General features: G+C 56.5%; 1 protein-coding gene across 1 annotated transcript; it reads left to right on the forward strand.

The window, feature by feature from the left end:
• Positions 1–1658: 1658 nt before the first annotated feature.
• SRF (serum response factor) lies at positions 1659–13741 on the forward strand (the record flags this gene model as incomplete). Its single annotated transcript, XM_081998240.1, has 7 exons — positions 1659–2102; positions 3526–3792; positions 9171–9432; positions 11621–11740; positions 12480–12671; positions 13194–13270; positions 13540–13741. The coding sequence occupies 7 exons, from the start codon at positions 1659–1661 to the stop codon at positions 13633–13635; spliced, it is 1458 nt and encodes a 485-aa protein (XP_081854366.1). The 3' UTR covers positions 13636–13741.
• Positions 13742–17965: the final 4224 nt, after the last annotated feature.

The raw sequence follows: 17965 nt of genomic DNA on the forward strand, positions 1-17965 counted from the left end.
GGCAAGGCCTCGGTCTCACCTGTGCCAGGTATAGTTTGTGCTCGGCTCGAAGGGAGGGCGGCCAGGGCATGTGATGGGAGGCATGTGAGTCCCAGCAGCCCTGCTGGGAGCTATAAATGGCATGTGTGCTCACTGGAGGAGCATGGCTGGCGGGGAGGAGGGGGAGGCGGTGGCAGTGAGGGGTGTGTTTGGTTTTGCAGTTACTCCCTTGCTCTGTAGGAGGTTGGCCCTAGAGAGTGGGAGACAGCTGTGAAAGCCGGTAGCAAGCGTGCATGTCCTCTGAGTGATGAGGCAGATATGGAAAGGTCTTGTGCAAGCTGCAGAACCCTCTGTGGGGTGCCCAGGAGGCAAAATGGGTCTGTGGCAGGGCTGGTGCTGGCAGAGGTGAGGTCTTGCCCTGGGTTGCCATTCCTCTTTGTAGGACAGGGTGTAGGAGAGCCCTTTCCTCAGCCAAGGATGTGGCTCACTCTGTCTTCACAGCTCCCAGCTCTGGGGCTCTGTGGTCTCTCCTGCACCCTTGCTGACCCATATGCAGTTGTCCGGTCTGCATGGGCTGTCCCTTTCCTGTGGAGGTCCTAGTTTATGCCCAGGCAGAAGACACAGCCTGTGCCACCTGCTAGGAACCCCCTGAGCTGCATAATGGGGATGGACGGGGGCCCTGCCCGTGTATTAGGGCCAGCCCAACCATTTCCCCAGGGGACAGGCGTACAGGTGGTTTGTCCTACCCATAGATGGCTGTGGTACAGGACAACATTCTCTCCTTCTGTGGACTTGAAGGTAGCTGTGGTCCATCCTGTTCAAGAGAGACACTTTTTCTTCTGCCCAGTGGTCAACTTGTGCTTGGGCAATGTGTATTTTGGTCATATCTGCCTAGTCCTGTGCCCTGTGCAGCCTCGAGCACCCATGTGGCCGCCAGACCCTCTCAGACCTTCTCCTGACCCTAGGCACACCCTGCAACCACCAGGGACAAGCAGGCAGCATGTTGTCACCTGCAGGGTCTGGGGAACAGTGGTGGGGGAAGAGTTGCCTAGAGCAACACCTGGTGGCATTAGTACTAAGAGGCAGGCAGGGGGGGGGGGTGGTGGTGCGGGGATCCTCCCGACTGCATCCTGAGGAGGGCAAGGCAGGGGCAGGCAGGGAGTCTCAGCCACGTGGTGTGCCCCCTAACAGGACACGAGTGCCTGGAGCTGGCAGCTGGAACGGGGCGAGCAAGAGCTGGAAAAGCGGGTATGTCACCGGACGGCCGGGCCGGGCCGCGCCGTAAGCAGCGGCGTAACGCTCTCGGTGCTCGTCGTGAATCTACCAGCCCGCGCCGTCCGTGCGGCGAGGTGTGCTGTCTCTTTAATGGACCTCCCTGCGTGTTTCAATCTAGGAGTGACGCGGGCGCAGTAGGAACGTATGCAAATCAAACGCCAGCCGCCGACCAATGGACGCTAGCGCTTGGCGGCGGCCAGCCAATAGGGTGGCGCCTCCCGGCGGGGCGCCGGCTCGCCCCATATAAGGAGCGCCTTCGCCATAAAAGGCAACATTGTATCGCTTTATATGGGGGCGGCGCGGCGCGGCGGGGGCGGCGGCGCAGCGGGGCCGTGAGCGCGGAGCGGGCGGCGGGGCCATGGCGGGGCCGGCCTGACCCGACCCGACCCGCGCTCGCCGCCGCGATGTTGCCGAGCCAGGCCGGGGCCGGGAACGGCGCCGCCGCTGCGCTGGCCCGCGGCTCGGGGCTGGGCCGTTCACCGGTGCCGCGTGGGGCGAACGGCGGCGGGGCGGCGGCGGCGGCGGGGCCGCCCGGGGGCCGCCTGGAGCGTGAGGCGTTGTACAGCGGCAGCGAGGGCGACTCGGATTCGGCCGAGGAGGAGGAGCTGGGCGGCGAGCGGCGCGGCGTGAAGCGTGGCCTGGCCGAGGCGGCGGCGGCGGCGGGGCCCGCGGCGGGAGCGGCGGCGGCCGCCTACGGCGGCGGCGGCGGCGGGGGTGGCGGGGCCGTGAGCGGTGCCAAACCCGGGAAGAAGACTCGGGGCCGGGTGAAGATCAAGATGGAGTTCATCGACAACAAGCTGCGGCGCTACACCACCTTCAGCAAGAGGAAGACTGGCATCATGAAGAAGGTGCGGCCCCGGGGCTCCGGCCGGCGCGGGGGGCGAGCGGCTGGGTGTGTCGGCTGGCACCCACCTGTCCGTGGCTGGCGGCCCAGCGGGAGCCCTGGCCCCTGGGCAGTGCGCGCCCAGGCTGAACGGGGAGCCGGCTGATGGGGCCGTGCCCGGAAACGGCGGCGGCTTCCCGGTCCCGCGGGGATGGGGGGGGGGGGCGGCCCGGCACCAGCTCCTTCCGGGGGGCTGCGTGGGAGCCTTCGGCGGGGCCGGTTGTCGTCTGCGGTCGGTCCCTGGTGTCCGCGCGGCTCCGGACAGCCGAGAGCGGGAAGTATTGTTACGCCGCCGGGGGATGGCGGGTACGCCCGGCGGTCCCCAGCCGGCTGTTGCGCCCGGGGAGGCCCGTCCTGGTGCAGCCTCCACCCCTCGTCCGGAGCAGACCCGCGGTCCGGGAGCCCTCGGGACCCTTCTCCGTCAGCTGCTGCTGGGTGCTGCGCCAGTCCTGTGGCACAGCTGGACTGCCCTGCCCCGCCAAGGGCCTAGCAGGGCTGGCTCCTTCGGACGCGGAAGGGGCCAGCGCCATGTCTCGGTCGGTCCAGAGTGCTCTCCGTGGTTCCTGGAGCCGTCGTGCAAAGACACGCTAGAAGCTTCGGGGATTTTGTGTGCAGTTGGATGCTGCTGGCTCATCTGCATCCCTGTTGGTGCTCACAGCATCCTCTGAACAACTGGGCAGTGCCACATCCCAGCTGAATTGGGCTTCACATACCCTGGGGAAGTGGGGAATGGTTGTGGGGTACCACTGTGCACATCCTGGCTGCACGGGATGCAGAGTGAGGCCACCCTGTCTGTGGTAGCTTGTGCAAGACCACTGATTATGCCATGATAGCATATGAAGAGTGTTCTTCCTAGCACACGTGAATCTTGTGAACGGTAGCCTCACTGCAGGGGTGTTTGCGTGCAGCTGTGCTCATGACTGTTGAACACTGAGAGGGGAATTGGGTCCCAACTGGGGTGTTGATGAGGGGAAAGAGGTAGCAGAGACACATGGGCCGAGTAGCATCTGGGATGTGAGCGGGGAGGCGTCCAGATATGTCTGCAGAAGCAGGTGGGATTTCCAGAATAGGGACCGCCCAGCGTCCCCATGTCCTGAGGCTACTTTCCTGAGGGGACCACTCTTTTCCTCTGGCCTCTTGGCATGCACATCTCCTAAGGGCATCCTAAAGGAGATGGGAGCACAGCATGGGGCCCTTCAACCCGTAGGTAACCAATGTTGAGTTTGTTTTAGAGGCCACAGCTCCTCTGGGGTGACAGGGAGTTGGAGCTGGTGTGAGCAAAAGGAGGGCCGTGCTGGGAGTACAGGGACATACCAGGGACTCTTGTCCTGCACTATATGTGGCTCTGCCATCTGTGACTCCCTGTTCTTCCCTTGTGCTGCTGGCAGGCCTATGAGCTCTCCACACTGACCGGCACTCAAGTCCTGCTGCTGGTGGCCAGTGAGACGGGCCACGTGTACACGTTTGCCACGCGGAAGCTGCAGCCCATGATCACCAGTGAGACGGGGAAGGCGTTGATCCAAACGTGCCTCAACTCCCCAGACTCGCCCCCGCGCTCGGACCCAACCACTGACCAGCGCATGAGCGCCACAGGCTTTGAGGAGACTGACCTCACCTACCAGGTGTCCGAGTCGGACAGCAGTGGGGAGACCAAGGTAACGTTTCTGTGCTCAGCCGCACACCTGGGCACTCTGGGGGACACTGGCTGTGCTGGGAGCCCCGATATCCCCAGCCCTCCTTGAACAGCAGCTTGAGAAGCTGAGTATGGGTCCCCTTTTGCTGTGACTCAAGTGAGCTCATGCTGTGGCCTCTCGGGGCTGGCTCCTTCACTTGGCTGGTGGTAGTGGTGATTTGGAGAGGGAGGGAAGTGGGTGGCAGGTGTCCTGTCCCTGGTCTTTGCAGCAGGGCTCCCCACCGGCCCAGCCCACCCCCCTGGCCAGCTTTCGGCGCTGTTATCTCTCCCCAGGCGTCTCCATGCTCTTGCACTCATTGATAAAAATTTGATTCTGCCTCCATGGCCTTATAAGGCCTGGTTTCCCTCGCCAGAGTCCCTGGCAGGGCCCCTCACATTCCTTATAAGCTGCAGCTGTCTCTTGCTGTGGTGCTGTTTTGGAAGGGGGCAGGGAGGACATGGGGATTGGAAACATTTGGCTGGATGGACCGTTTCTGCTCCTGCCTGGTGTCCCTGCAGGTGCTGGCCCTTGCATGCCCATATTACTTGTGGCCTCTTGCCCAGGGTACTGCAAAGGACCTGCCCATGGGTGCGGAGTCAGGCAACGTCCCTTTTCTGCTGGAAGGGCCCTGTCTTGTCCCTGCATCCTTGGAGCTGATGCAAGAAAGCTGGTTCCTGTATCCCGGCTGCTTCCTTTGCAGGCTGGCGCTTGGGTCTGCAGGCACTTGGAGATGGGAGTTTGTGGCGCAAGGCTGTCACGACATGCTGAAGTGAGGGTTGTGCCACAGCTTTCCAAGCCTGCGTGGAGTGCTGCTGGGTGCTGCTAGTTGCTGCAGCTCTGCTCATGGCATGGCTACTGGGTCTGCAGCAAAAGCATCCTTCCACATGAACTTTGGCCTGGCTCTAGGAGCCCTCCAGCCCACTTACGCAATCCACAGCAGCATCCTTGCCATACAGTAGCCACTAAACGTTAAGCAGACAGAACCTGGAGAAGGGTGTTTGAGGTCTCTGTGCTGTAATCCCAAAGGCAGTGAGTGCAGCCCTGAGACGTGCCCAGCATGTCTGAGACTGCAGGGGTGTTCAGCTGTGTGTTTGTATCCTGTGGCAGCCCAACAGTTCTGGTCACGGTGCTGCTGGGTACCCAGCGGCCATGATGCCTCCATGCCCTCTTCCTCACCTGTGTGCAGTGTTGCACCAAGCAAAATCTTATCGCTGCTGAGCCCTGAGAAATATCAGCAGTCCCCAGGGATCCCTGCAGGCAGAGGAGCTGTGGTGGACCAAGGTGTTGCTGGCTGGAGAGCTCTGTGCTGGAGCCCAGAAGAGTCCTTGGGAAGGCTTCCCACTGATGGGAGCGCAACAACAGTCCTGGCTGTCCCAGTCTGGCATGACTCCCCTGGGTGCCTCTGATTCCTAGCGTGATCCGTGCCAGCCCTTTCCAGTAGGCAAAGGAGCCCACTGTGTCACTAGCAATTTCTCCCTTGTGCAGCCTGTGCTTGTAAGGGCGTGTGTCTCTTGGGCTTCTCCTGGATGAAAAGGCAAGTCCTATGGGCATTTTGTAATGAGATGAATTACCAGTGCCAGGAATAATTTGGAGGCGCAGGAAGTGCATGGCAGTCCCTGGCATGGGGCTTGTACGCATCACGTCCCTTAAGATTTTACCTGAGAACACTGCTAGGTGGTCCTAAAAGAAGTGTGCTCTTGGTGTGCAGTTACTCTGCAGAGGAAATCTTCTGAACACAACTTCTCTCTGCCTGCTTTCTGATGCAGCCCCCACTTAGTGCCCTGCAAACTTCATCCTGGTACTCATGAGTGGTCATGCTTTGTGTGGGGTGCCTTGTGGCCACAGCCAACATATGGTGTGGGGCTGGAGGAGCCCTGTGGCCCTGTCTTCTGCTTGAGATTCTGGCTAAACCCATCCCTGGCCTGCTGAGAGTTCTTGTCATGGCGAGCTCTGGGGCTGGGGACAGTCCCACCCTGATCCTCCCCAGCCCTGCTGTGCCTTCTGCAGGGCTGGAAGCCTGGTTTGGTGTTCTGGCAGAGATCAGCCCAATTCAGATAGACCAGGAAGCCCTCTGAGGATGAAGGGAGCTTATGTGTGGGCCATGCTAGATGGCTGGCATCCTTGCTTGAGGAGTGGGTGGTACACAGGCCTGGGTTACCGGTGCCTCATTAGACGAGGTGGCAGGAAATTAAGTGCCTGGGCTGTCAGGTCCAGCCACATAGAATGCTCTGGTAAGGTTGGGCAGTTGCTCCCTGGCCTTCCTGTGAACTCTGCTTCCTGGATCTCTGTACAGACAAAACCTGCTTGTGTTCAGCTGCTGCAGCACAGCAGGGAGCAATGCAGCCAGGCTGTTACCTGCAGCCAGCAGCCCACTGGTATTCCTTTGTGCTGCAGGCAGCAGCAGCTATGACGTCCTCCTGCTGTGCCAGACCCAAACTCCCTGCCACGGAGCTGAGCTCAGACTGCAGCTGGGACTGGGGCATGCTGTACTTTCAAGACAGCAGCTATTATCCTCACAATGATACTGTTGCGCACTGACCTGTCTGATCTTTTGCAGGCTCCAAAGGACATAGTGCCCTCATGTGTCAATCTCACCTCAATCTGCTGGGTATGGTTATGTGGGAGAGCGGATTTTGGAGGGCACTCAGGGGTTCTAGATTGGGATGAGAGCATGGGAGTAGCTCTGAATCTGGTCATCTCTTTTCGGGATGGGGGAAAGGTGGGACTTTCTGCCCCATTTGGAATGCAGACCAGGTGATGGAGACCAGATTGTGATTTCCCATGTTCCTCCAAGGCCAGTTGTCCTGCAACATCCACATAATAATGCTGGCTGTGAGGTATGGGCATGCTTAACAGCATTGTCCCCAGCAGCCCTCAGAAGCTGTGGACTGGAATAATTTTTGTCCCCAGGACCCTATTATAGTCCAGGATGGGCATCAGTTGGCCTGGGCCATGCCATGTAGTCCACTCATGCTATATAATACTTTATCAAGCATGAACAGTGGTGTGGATCTGTGCAGACATCTCCTGCCACTGGGCTGTACCCCTCTGCTGCATGTTGATTCCCCAGGTACTGCTCTGTAAACTGAAGGTTGCGGTGAGCTATGGTGGGGAATGGATGGGCAGCTGGATCAGGAAGGGAAGGGCCTTCAGGGCTGGTGTGCTGCCTCAGGGCTTGTCCATGGCCCCTTGGGTGTAATCTCTGCTGAAGGTGACCCATGACTTGGCTCCTATTGAAGACTGGCCTTGTGCATGTAGTCTGGGCTTTGCAGGGTGCTGGGGGGAGCCAAGGTGCCCAGGGGCTCTGAGGCATCCAGACAGGCATAGGGAGAAGGCAATGGGTGTCCAATCCCAAGGTCTCTCCTAGCTCTCTTTCTGTACTGGGAGCTATTAGCCCAAGAGAAACACAGCAAAGATGGGAGGAATCTTGAGTCTCACCGGTGGCAAAGTAGGCAGGGCAGAGATGGGGTGCGCGTTGTTTGAGCCTGCTGGCACAGCATCCCTCCCAAGCATCTTTGCTGTTCTGATCATACTGAGGTTTGCCCTTGTGCTTCTAGGGAGTCCTGGGAATCCCCCTGAATATGATGCTGTGAATCTTTTGGGATGCTTCCTCCAGCCCTGAGAGTGTGGGGGGATGCCAAGTGCCCTGGCTGCTTGGGGACTATATCTCAGGGGTGTACAGCTTCAGGGCTACGTCTGGGGATGAGGGAGCCTGGCTTTTCCGGCTGGGAACAGGACTCCATCTGCTATGGCTCACATGGCCTGGAGGGCTGGGGGGAGCTCTGCCCTGTCACCCATGTGGGGAGGGTACCCACAGCCTCCATGTCCCATGTGGGATGGCAGGAGTTTGTGGTTGAGCTAATGGAAAGTGCCTCTGCTGGGCTCTGCTCTGTTATCACGTGCCTCTTCTAATTCGGACTTCAGGGACTGCGGTGCCAAGGTGGAGGGGCATTGCTCTCCTCCCTCCCCAGGCCCTGGGGCATGGCTGAGTGCCTGGGATTGGCTTCCCCTGTCCAAAATGGGCTGCCTTCCCTTTTTTAGCTGTTCGTTGAGCTGTGAATTCCTCATTCCTGGCAGCTTGACAAGCTGGGAACAAGTCTTAGCACGTGGGAGAGCTGGGCCCACCAGTCTGCAGTGGGAGGGGTGGGAGTGTGGCAGCCTTAACTCTTCCAAGACGAGCTGGCAGCTGTGGCAGGGCATGGGGACAGCAGATCCCTTGTGGCCTGTGGCATGGTCTCTTGTGGAGCAGTGTATTTGCAGTCTGTTCTTGGCCGGCTGAGCAGGGCAGGAAGGGAGGCCATGGAGACCCTGGGTATCCAAAAGGGAATTTGGGGGAAGGAGGCATGTTAGGTGAAGTGTGACTGCCAGGGTCAGCAGGGATCATGCTGGGCTTGATTGGTTCCTGCGGATCCAAGCCACGTCGAGCCACATGCTTTGTTCCTGCAGAAAGTGGGGGGTTACGTGCCTTGCAGTCTGGTGTACACGTTCCTCCCTTGTTCCCAGACCCAGGAGGCCAACCTCTCAGGCTAGCTCTGGCCCAGCACAGGGCACTTTTCCTCCTGGTGCTCAGCTTCCCTGGCAATGTCCTCAGACAGGCATAGAGCTCCGACACTCCTTGCAGCAACGTGGTGTGTGCTGGCTGTAGCTAACATGCAGGGTCCCTTGGAAGCAATTGCCTTGTGCCCACCTCCTGCTAGTGGACTGGCAAATGGGTGCTTCCCCCTGGCCAGGTTCTCCCCTCTGCTCCAGCAGGCTTGTGGAGGCATTCCCCAGGGCCTGCCAAAGCAGCTGTCAGGCCTGGGTTTGGGCCTCCCTGCTGTCCGTGCTTGGCCTTACTCACCTCTCCCTTGCTGCTTTTGGTGTACAGCTGCCTTTAAAAGTCATTTTTCTGCTTGTTCTTGGCCATGTGTTTCCTGCCGTAAGGGAAGTGGTGTGTGTTCCTGACAGGAGACAGTGTCCCTTTATGCCTGTCCCTGCAAAGACTGCTTTTGCCTGTCATGTGCCAAAAAGAGGCTGCTCTCTTCTTAGAGGCTATGGGGACTCCGGGGGAGGGGTTGCTTTGTCCCCTGGTGTCTTGCAGGGAAGCCTCTCAGGGGACCGCTGTGGCCCTGGGCTTGTATCCAAGGTTTCTGCTGAGCTCTTTCCAGCTCTCCTCATGCTGCATTATTGGGCCCAGTCTCCTCATGTATGTACAGGCAACTCCTCTCTGCTCCCCTGGCTCTGCTCCACGTGCTGGCAGCAGGCTGTGGGGGTATGGTTTAGCACGGGGATGCAACCTATGGAGCCTGGTTTGGTCTTGTGGGCAGATCTTGACCAGATCCAAGGGCTGGTCTGAGTTGTCACAATCTCTCCTTCCCCAGGACGCACTGAAACCAGCATTTACTGTCACCAACCTGCCGGGGACAACGTCCACCATCCAGACAGCCCCCACCACCTCGACCTCCATGCAGGTCAGCAGTGGCCCGTCATTCCCCATCACTAATTACCTGGCGCCAGTGTCTGCCAGCATCAGCCCCAATGCCGTCACCAGTGCCAACGGGACAGTGCTGAAGACTACTGGAGCCAGTGCAGTGACATCTGGGGGCCTCATGCCAATACCCACCGGCTTCACCCTCATGTCAGGTCAGTGCCTTTAGGGGCTGAGGACTGCATCCATCCGTCTCTGCACCCGGAGTGTGTTGCTGCCCTCTCCAGAGGAGAGGAGACCTAGTGGCAGGAAGAAGCAGAGTGGCTGCTGCTGTAGGGTGAACTTGGCTGGGATTCCTTGCTTAAGCCCAGCCAGGCCAGTAGCTGGAGAAGGGTCATGTAGTGACTGTTTCCGTAGAGTGGTGCTAGCTGGCCCTGCTGCTGGGAAGGGCGTGGTGGCAGGGAGCTGAGCTGGGACCCCAGGGCAGCACCGAGAAGCCTGGAGGGAGTGAAAAGAGCTAGTGGTGACAAAGCCTTTCTTTCTCCCTCCTTTTGGCAGGTGCTTCCCTTTCTCCGGGGACCCCTACCATTCCTCTCACTCAGTTACAGCCGCACTCGCTGGCTCTTTCCAGCCAGCAGGGCCAAGTGGTCACAGGTATGGCTGGACAGCTGCAGCAGGCACAACAGACAGTCTTCCGCTTCCCTGCCAGAGCTGGAGGGCAGATCGTGTCGCTGACAGGTCAGCACTCGCTTCTCCTCCGCTTGCTTGAGGTGGGGGGCTGGAGGCATCCGTGGGGGTCATAGTCCTGGCCAGAGAGCTGACCCCCAGCTGAGGTGGGAGTACAGAGGAGGCAGAGCACAGGACACTCTGGCTGTGGGGGAGAGATGGGAAGACAGGGCAGAGAATGCTTGGCATAGGCAGGAGCAGCACCCTGAGGGATACAGACCAAGAAAAAGCAGCAGCTTATCAGTCTCCTGCCCCAGGGCTTGCCCTGTGGCTAGCAAATGCAGAGGAGACAGGTCGCTGGTGCAGCTGTGTTGAGGCTGAACTGTGCTGCTAGGAGGACTGATGGAAGGAGACCGCAGGGGTCAGATGCCCAATGGATGTTTTTTGAGTGCTAGTATTTGGCTCTGAGCAGCTGCCCTTGCTTTTGTATTTGGATCTGTCAAGTCACTGAACCACGTTGCACAGGGTAGATCAGGAGAGATCCAGAGCAGAGGAGGGAGCGGTGCTGCTGTGCTGCCTTGTGTGCATTGTCTTTTGTAGGAATTTCTTGTTGTGTTGAGTCAAGGCTCTCCAGGTGTTGTACTGGGGCTGGATATGCTCCTCACTGGAGTTTCAGAGCAGGGCTAGGCTCTCCTTTGTCAGGGCAGCCATCATCTGAGGACCAGCACCAAGAGTGAGACAGTATTTCTTTTGTCCTGCCTGTTTGTGCCCAGGTCAATGAGTCTCATAGCCTCTTGGAGCTTTCTTGGAGCCCTTATGGCTCCCATGGGCCCTGGCAGACAGCGTGATCCCATGCAAGGGGACTGGATTTTCCTTGTGATGTGGAGGAGCTAAGAGAATAACGGATATGTGTGTCTGGTGTGGTGTGTGGGGAGATGCCCAGTCTGAGCGAGGTGGCTAGTGATTCCTGCTCCCTGGCATCCCTTGCTCTTCCCTCTGGAGACAGGACCTGAGCCTGAGGAGAGCTTTCTGTGCCGAGCTCCATCTCTGGAGCTGAAGAGATTTGCAGTGAGTGGGCTGGGCTGGAGGCTGTGTGGCCGTGCCCCTGCAGCTCTGGGTTGCACACCTTGTGGCCCGGTGGGCTCTAATCCCAGTGCAGGGCACTGTGATGTCCTTGAGATCACAAGCTGAGTGAGATAGCTGATCCCTAATTGCCCTGTGGAGGATGGAGCTGGGCTCCAGAGTGTGAAGGCAGCGGGGCCCAGCTGGCCTGGGCGTTTGGACTTTCACAGTTCTGCTTGGTGCAGTGAGATGATGCTTGCAGGGCTGGCTGAGCATGGGCAGTGCTGGAGGCGTGTGCTGTGCCCTTTCCTCCCAACATCATCTGTGCCATGTCTTGGTGGAGCTAGGAATGGTGAGGAGGGTCCCAGACTAAACCGTGCCTGGGAGCTGGACAAAAACTGCTGTGGCCTTTCCTTTTCTCTCTGGAGCCCTGTAGGCAAGCAATCACCTCCTGGGCCCCTGTGTGCCAGGAAAGAGCAGGTTTTGGCCTGCTCTTTGGGGCAGGCCCTGGTTTCTGCCACATGTTGCTTTTGGCTAGCCTTCCCTGATGCAGTGCGGAGCCACGCTGAGGAACAGCTGCGTACAGCCAGGGAAGGACTTGGGGGCTTTCAACATGGCCCATAGTGCCTGTATCCCTGCTGAGCCAGAGGCTCATGGGCTCCTCTGTCTCCCCAGGTGGTACCATGGCTCAGCAGGTCCCAGTCCAGGCGATCCAGGTGCACCAGGCACCGCAGCAAACGTCTCCCTCTAGTGACAGCAGCACTGACCTTACCCAGACCTCTTCCAGTGGAACAGGTAATTGGGACATTATGGTAATCATGTTCTGTTTTCCTTCTTAACCACTGCTGATAACAACTCACTCCAATAGACCTCATGCCTGCTCCCTGCCCAGGATCCTTCTTCAGACCAACTATATCCCAGCCTTTCTGACAGTTTCCTGGGTGTATTTATCCCAGTTCCCAGCTCCTTTGCTATGCTATATCTAGGTAAATGCTGCTGTGCGTAGGGCACCTTACAAGGGATTTCAGAGCCTCTCCAGATACATCATCTGCTCTTACTTGCAGCATGGATCTGGGAACAGGTTGCCCAGTTCTCACACGGTTTCTTAGTGAGCCAGCACTGCCTCTAGCACACGGCATTGGCTTACACCTACTTGAGATTTTTACTGTACGTGCAGAGGGCACCTCTGTCGGCAAAATCTGAGTTCAGATGCCTGGATGCAGGCTGAATCCTGTTCAACAGCTTTATTAAAGCTTCATCAGGAAACTTGTATCTCAAGTTGAATTCAGTCCTGGGATATTTGGCTACTGTGCTTTTCTGCCCTGTCATATTCACTCATGAAGGGAGGGGTTTGAGCTCTCCGGCCTGTTCTTTGGGGTTTTTCCCCAAGAGCTGGGGAGAACAAGGTGAGTATCTCCATGCACCTGCTGCTTCTTGCCGTGCTGTCCTGGGTGGCTGAGGGGGGTGCTGAGCAGGCATGTGAGTGTAGCAGACTGCTTTCATGTGGCTCACATGTAGTCTGTCCTGGTGCCAGTGACCCTCCCGGCAACCATCATGACGTCGTCTGTGCCAACCACTGTGGGTGGCCACATGATGTACCCCAGCCCACATGCAGTGATGTATGCACCCACATCTGGACTTGCGGACGGTGGACTTGCAGTCCTCAACGCCTTCTCACAGGCACCCTCAGCGATGCAGGTGTCCCACAGCCAGGTCCAGGATCAGGGTAAGACAGCTGTCTGGGTCAGTGCTCCCGTAAAGTGCTCTGACACCCTGATTTTTCTCATCTCGCATGTATTTCTGCCGTATATTAATTTCAAAGAATTTTCTTCTAAGCCATCCTAGCGGCTGTACAAAGGCCTGGTGATGCTTGATGCACGGTTTTAGATCCTGCCATCCTCCTATGCAAATGATTGCTTGAGCCGTTTGCTGGGGAAGAAGGGTGAGGGTTGCTGGGACAGGTGGCATATGGGGCAGGCAGTGGAGGGAGCAGGAGGCTCTGAAGAGGATGTTTGGTTGCATGAGGGTCAAAAAAGCATGAAGTCGTGCAGGAAAGACTTGGATTGAGGGCTTGTGCCTGCTTCTCCTAGCATTTGGAAAACTAGTGCATGTGGCTTTCTCCTGGGATGCCTCCATGCATGCGGACACCTTCGTCCTTGTGAAGCTCCATGGAGCTCAGAGGAAGGACCCATGGGGGAGCACTGTTTAAGGGACGATGTCATCTGTGCTCTCTCTCTCTCTGTGGCAGGTGGAGTCCCCCAAGTGTTCCTGACAGCCCCATCAGGCACTGTTCAGATCCCAGTCTCAGCTGTCCAGCTTCACCAGGTAGGCGCAGAGTGGTACTTGCAGGTGTTCAGGGCGTGTTCTAGCTCTGCCCCTGCTTGCACATCCTTTGTGGGTCTGGGCAGACATGGGCCCTTTGGCAGGGCCAGTCCTCGGGTCTGGGAAAGCTATCGGTGCCATGGACACTTGGGTGAGGAAGTCTTGCCCTTCTTGGACAGGTGCCCAGGAAGTACAGTACCACCCTGGCTGCTGGCGCATACGGTGTCAGGGCATGCTGTCCCCAAGTGCTTCCTCCTCCCTTTTCTCTCTAGATGGCTGTCATTGGGCAGCAGAGCAGCAGTGGCAGCAGCCTGACGGAGCTGCAGGTGGTCAACTTGGACACCTCACACAGCGCCAAGAGTGACTGAGAGGCCTCTGCTGCCGGCCTTGTGCTGTCCCTGGCTTGTCATGCCAGTGCCGGAGCTGGCGGCAATTTCTTCTCGTACAGACTGCACCAGTTATTTATTGTTGCCTTTTCACGTTTCCTTCATCCACACATGCACACACACACGCACCCACCCACACACACATACACACAGGCATGCGCGTGGGGCTGCAGGACTCACTTGGGATGGAGCCGTGCTGGGGCCATGCAGGGCTTGTGGGCGTTTGGATGCTGCCATAGCTGCGCTCGTCTCACGCCAGCCAAAGAAACTTGAGGGGAGGATTGCTCTACGCTGCAAATCAATACTGTGGGCCATTCCCAGCTGAAGGTTCTGGCTCCTGAGCACTCTGAGTCACCTTGCCCATGAGTGTTTGCTCTGTGTGGGGCTCAGCTCAGACCCAGAGCCATCCTGTGGGTGTAGCTTGGAGCACAGTGGGCCGAGGCTGTGCTGCTGGCCTCAGCAATGTGCCTTTGTGGGGGTGACGGGTCCTGGCTGCAGCAACTCACCCTGGGCTCTGGACAGGGGAGAGTGGCCAGCTTGCATGTGCACCTCTGGTTGGGCTTGTGAGCCCTCCCTCTGGAGGGCAGGGCACAGCCTGTGGCACATGGCCCTGTCCTCCTTGTATGCACTACAGTGAGCCCTCTTCCCTCAGTGCCTCCTCACTGGGCTGCCTGGCAGATTTGCAGCCTGCCTGGCTTTGCCCTCGCACAGTTGAGGTGGTTGGCGGATGCCCAGGAGCACAGGGATGCCCTGGAGAGCTTCTGGGGGGTTCTGTGGCCAGCCCAGCCCCACACTCTCAGCTCACGCACTGCTTGCTGACTCCGTACACCCAGGAGAACGTGGTTGGGTCTTCCCCACATCCCCCTGCAGCTCCAGCCAGCGCTTTCTAAATTTCTGTCTGATGCAAGGTGGAGAAACAACTGAAGTGTCAATGACAAAGAGCCCATGGGGCACTGAGCTACTGGGCAGGTGGCAGGCTCTTCCTCTGAGCCATCCTGGGCTGTGGAGGAGCAGCTGTGATGCCTGTGCAGGCTCAGCAAGGCTGGGGAGAAGGGCTGTGGAGCATGCTTGGTCCTGCATGGGAGTTGCTGTGAATGGCTCTGCTACCTAGCCCTGTCCCTGGAGGGAGAGTAAGCAGGTGAGAAAAGCTGCTGAATCCTTAAGGGAAGAAGCAGCTACTGTAACTTTTTTTTTTTTTTAAGTTAAAAACGAAAGAAGCCTTGGAGAAAAAAGGAGAAAAAAAAAAAAAAAAGAAAATGACTTTATTTTTCTAAGTGTTAAACTCAGTATTTATGTAATTCTTTAAGGAATAAAAGTTTGGCTCCTGTACAGTTTTCATGGGGTTTGTACCAGGGGGATGGGAGAGGGGTGGGTGGGCATGGAGGCAGGAAAGGGGCCTTGCTTTTGAGTTTGTATTGTAACCTTGGACATGTTCCCTCAGCATTAGCGTTTAAGCTGCGCTCTCCACCCACCAGCATGTGCCAGGGATCAAGCTGAACCAAGTGGAATGCTTGTTCCCCACTTACCTGTACCGAGGACTCCATGCCTATCATTTTGGGCTTAATGGGCAGAACCAAGTGAAGCAGTGGCTGGTCTCTAGAAGTGGGAAACCCATCGCACAGGAGCAAGGGGCTTGCAGTGTGCTCTGGAGCCAGAGATGGGCTGGGTTCTCTGATGGCTGCCCTGTTTACCTCTGGTTCTGGGACCTGCGACTGTTCTGCCACCACTTCTTGCTGTGGACCAGCGCTACCTGTGACTGCCTGAGGGATGTGGGCATCCCCACTCCACCCTGGGTGGCGAGTGGCCGGCAGTGGCTGATCCCTGCTCCCTGCTCACTGTGCTGGTAGCATCCCCTGAACTGCTAGCTGATGATGTGGGCTGTAGTTCCCCCTGTGCACAGGTACTGACAGGTCCCTTCCAAGCCCCCTGTGCAAAAAGGTTGCAGAACGGTCTCTCAGGCCTTGGTCTGTTACGCAGCCTGGGAGGAGCTCGTGGGGAAGTGGGGTGGCCCATCTGGTGAGAGTGACCTTGCATGCTTCCTTCCCTTAGTATCCTTGCTCTAAGAGTGATGCGTACCCTGCAGCTTGGAGCATGTGTGAGTGCTGTGCCATGCCCCTTAGCTAGGTGTATGAAAGCTGCTCAGTGATGCTTCCAAAACAAGGCTGGGAGTACCTAGGAGTTCATCCAGGGAGAAAGATGGGGTTGGAGTTTGCATTGTCCTTTGTCCCAGCACATCACTGTGGCCTGGCTTTGCTTGTGCTAGCACTGTGGAGCAGAGCTGTTGGGCCAGGATGGCAGGAGTGCTCCTGCTGCTACAGGGTGTCTGACTGCATCCCCTACCTGGCTCCCCAAAGGCAACTGCTGGTTAAACGCTAATGGTGTATTTTATTTAAGTGCAGACTTGTAAGAACACTTGTGTATCAGGGATGAAATGGCATTTATTGTGTGGTGACATTTTTAGTTCATTTTACTGGTTTGAGGGTTGTGTGCGTGTGTGTGTGCGCGCGTGCGTGTGTACGCATAAGTGTGTGTGGGATTATTATTTTTTTTTTCCCTCCAGTTTCCAGGGTTGTGTTTCTGGAAGGATGTGGAAGTAATCACAGTACTATGTACAGAGCTTTCTTTTGTATTAAAAAATTACTCTTTCAATAAATGTTATCATTTTGTGCACAGATTTGGGATCTTGGCCATGTTTTGCAGGAGGGGATGACACACACCTTAGGGCCAATGAATGGGGATCAGAGGCAGATTCCCGCACCTGTTTGTGTACTGCGGAGGGTGGGGCACTCTCAGGGCATGATGTGGCAAAGAGGGGCTCTTTGCAAAAGTCTCCATCCCCACTGCCTCCTGCACATGTGAGACCTGACCAGCTGAACTAGTGGGTGGGCCAGAGGGGGCCTGTGGTGGACAGCAGGGCTGTGAGGGCTGTCTGTTCTGAAAGCTCGGGAACAGTGTTGGTGAGCAGGGCATGGTGTCAAGAGAAATAAAACCCAGGAATGAGAAGGAACGGGGACTTTTGAAAAGAAAAATAATTGTTCTAGTTCATGGATGTTAACAGGGAGGAGCAAGAGGACTTCAAGCAAGAGTTAAAACAACAGGGAAGACAAACAAACAAAAGCCCGTGTTGCTTATGGAGTAATTGGGCAATAACTAAGGCTTAGGAAGACAAATTTTTGCCATTGTAACATCAAAGAAAAGATGGCCCCTAGGCCTGGCCCCAGGTGGATTATATATTTATTTATTAACTACCACAAACCAAAGGAGGACAGAGATTTTTTTTTTTTTTTTTTTAGTAGTGATGGAGATATTTCCAGGATAGATAAAAGTTTTGTATGAAGATGCTGCTGTTAAGGTAGTGTTTACCTGATATGGGACTCAACAGATAAGGGATGCCGGCCAAGGCCCTGTCATCATGGGAGATGTCATGCATCTGGCATCTCAGAGCATCCAGACATGGTGGTTTGATATATGCAATACCATCCCTAGGCTTCTGGATAAAGAACAAACTAAGCTTTAAAATAAACCACTTAAAAGGCTGCAGGCACAACAGCTTCTTCTGACATTGACAGGCATCTGATCCAGGTCTCGAATGAAAATGAGGTGGTTTCCTCTGCCCTTTTCCAAGTCCATTACTTTTGGACACCTGATGTCTTTAAGAATGGAGTTTAACTGTTGTCTTTATGAGGTCCAACACCAAGACTTTTAAATTCCCTGCAGAAAACTGCTATGAGAAGGTATGGCAATATTCAAAGTCCAAACTGGAGAGGCATTACTTAAAGTCAGGTCAAAGGCAGATGCCTGTAGGCCACTAGAAGCCAGGTCAAGGGCACATGGGGGCTCAGTAAAGTGCCTAAAGGTAGGAAAGAAACCAAAGGGAGAAAGGCTCGTTACAATCATCAGTGCTGCTGAGTCAACAGTATGCCAGCTAAGAATGCAACTACTAGCCTCTACATAGCATCAGGTCCTGGAGCAGGTACCAGCGTGATGTAAGGAAAGCTTAGCACTGATAAAAGCCTGTGCGGTGGACAGACTGCACCGTTCCTCACAGTGCAATTTGGAGAAAATATATATCAGTGTAGCAGGAGAGGAGAAGATTGTACAGAAAGGGCTTAGGAACAAAACACAGCTGAAATGGCTTTACCTGTTGGGAGGGGAGGTGCTTCACTTTCATGGGTTCCACCACAGCCAGACCCGTGTTCAGCATGCCTACACAGATATGCCTCATGATTCAGCACCACAAAGCCCATATCAGGGGGGTTACTTGTGCACAGGGGTATGTGTATGACATATGAAACTCCTAAGATGGAGCAAG

This window comes from Phaethon aethereus (genome assembly GCF_964289735.1).
Source record: "Phaethon aethereus genome assembly, chromosome: 3".
Classification (NCBI taxonomy): Eukaryota; Metazoa; Chordata; class Aves; order Phaethontiformes; family Phaethontidae; genus Phaethon; species Phaethon aethereus.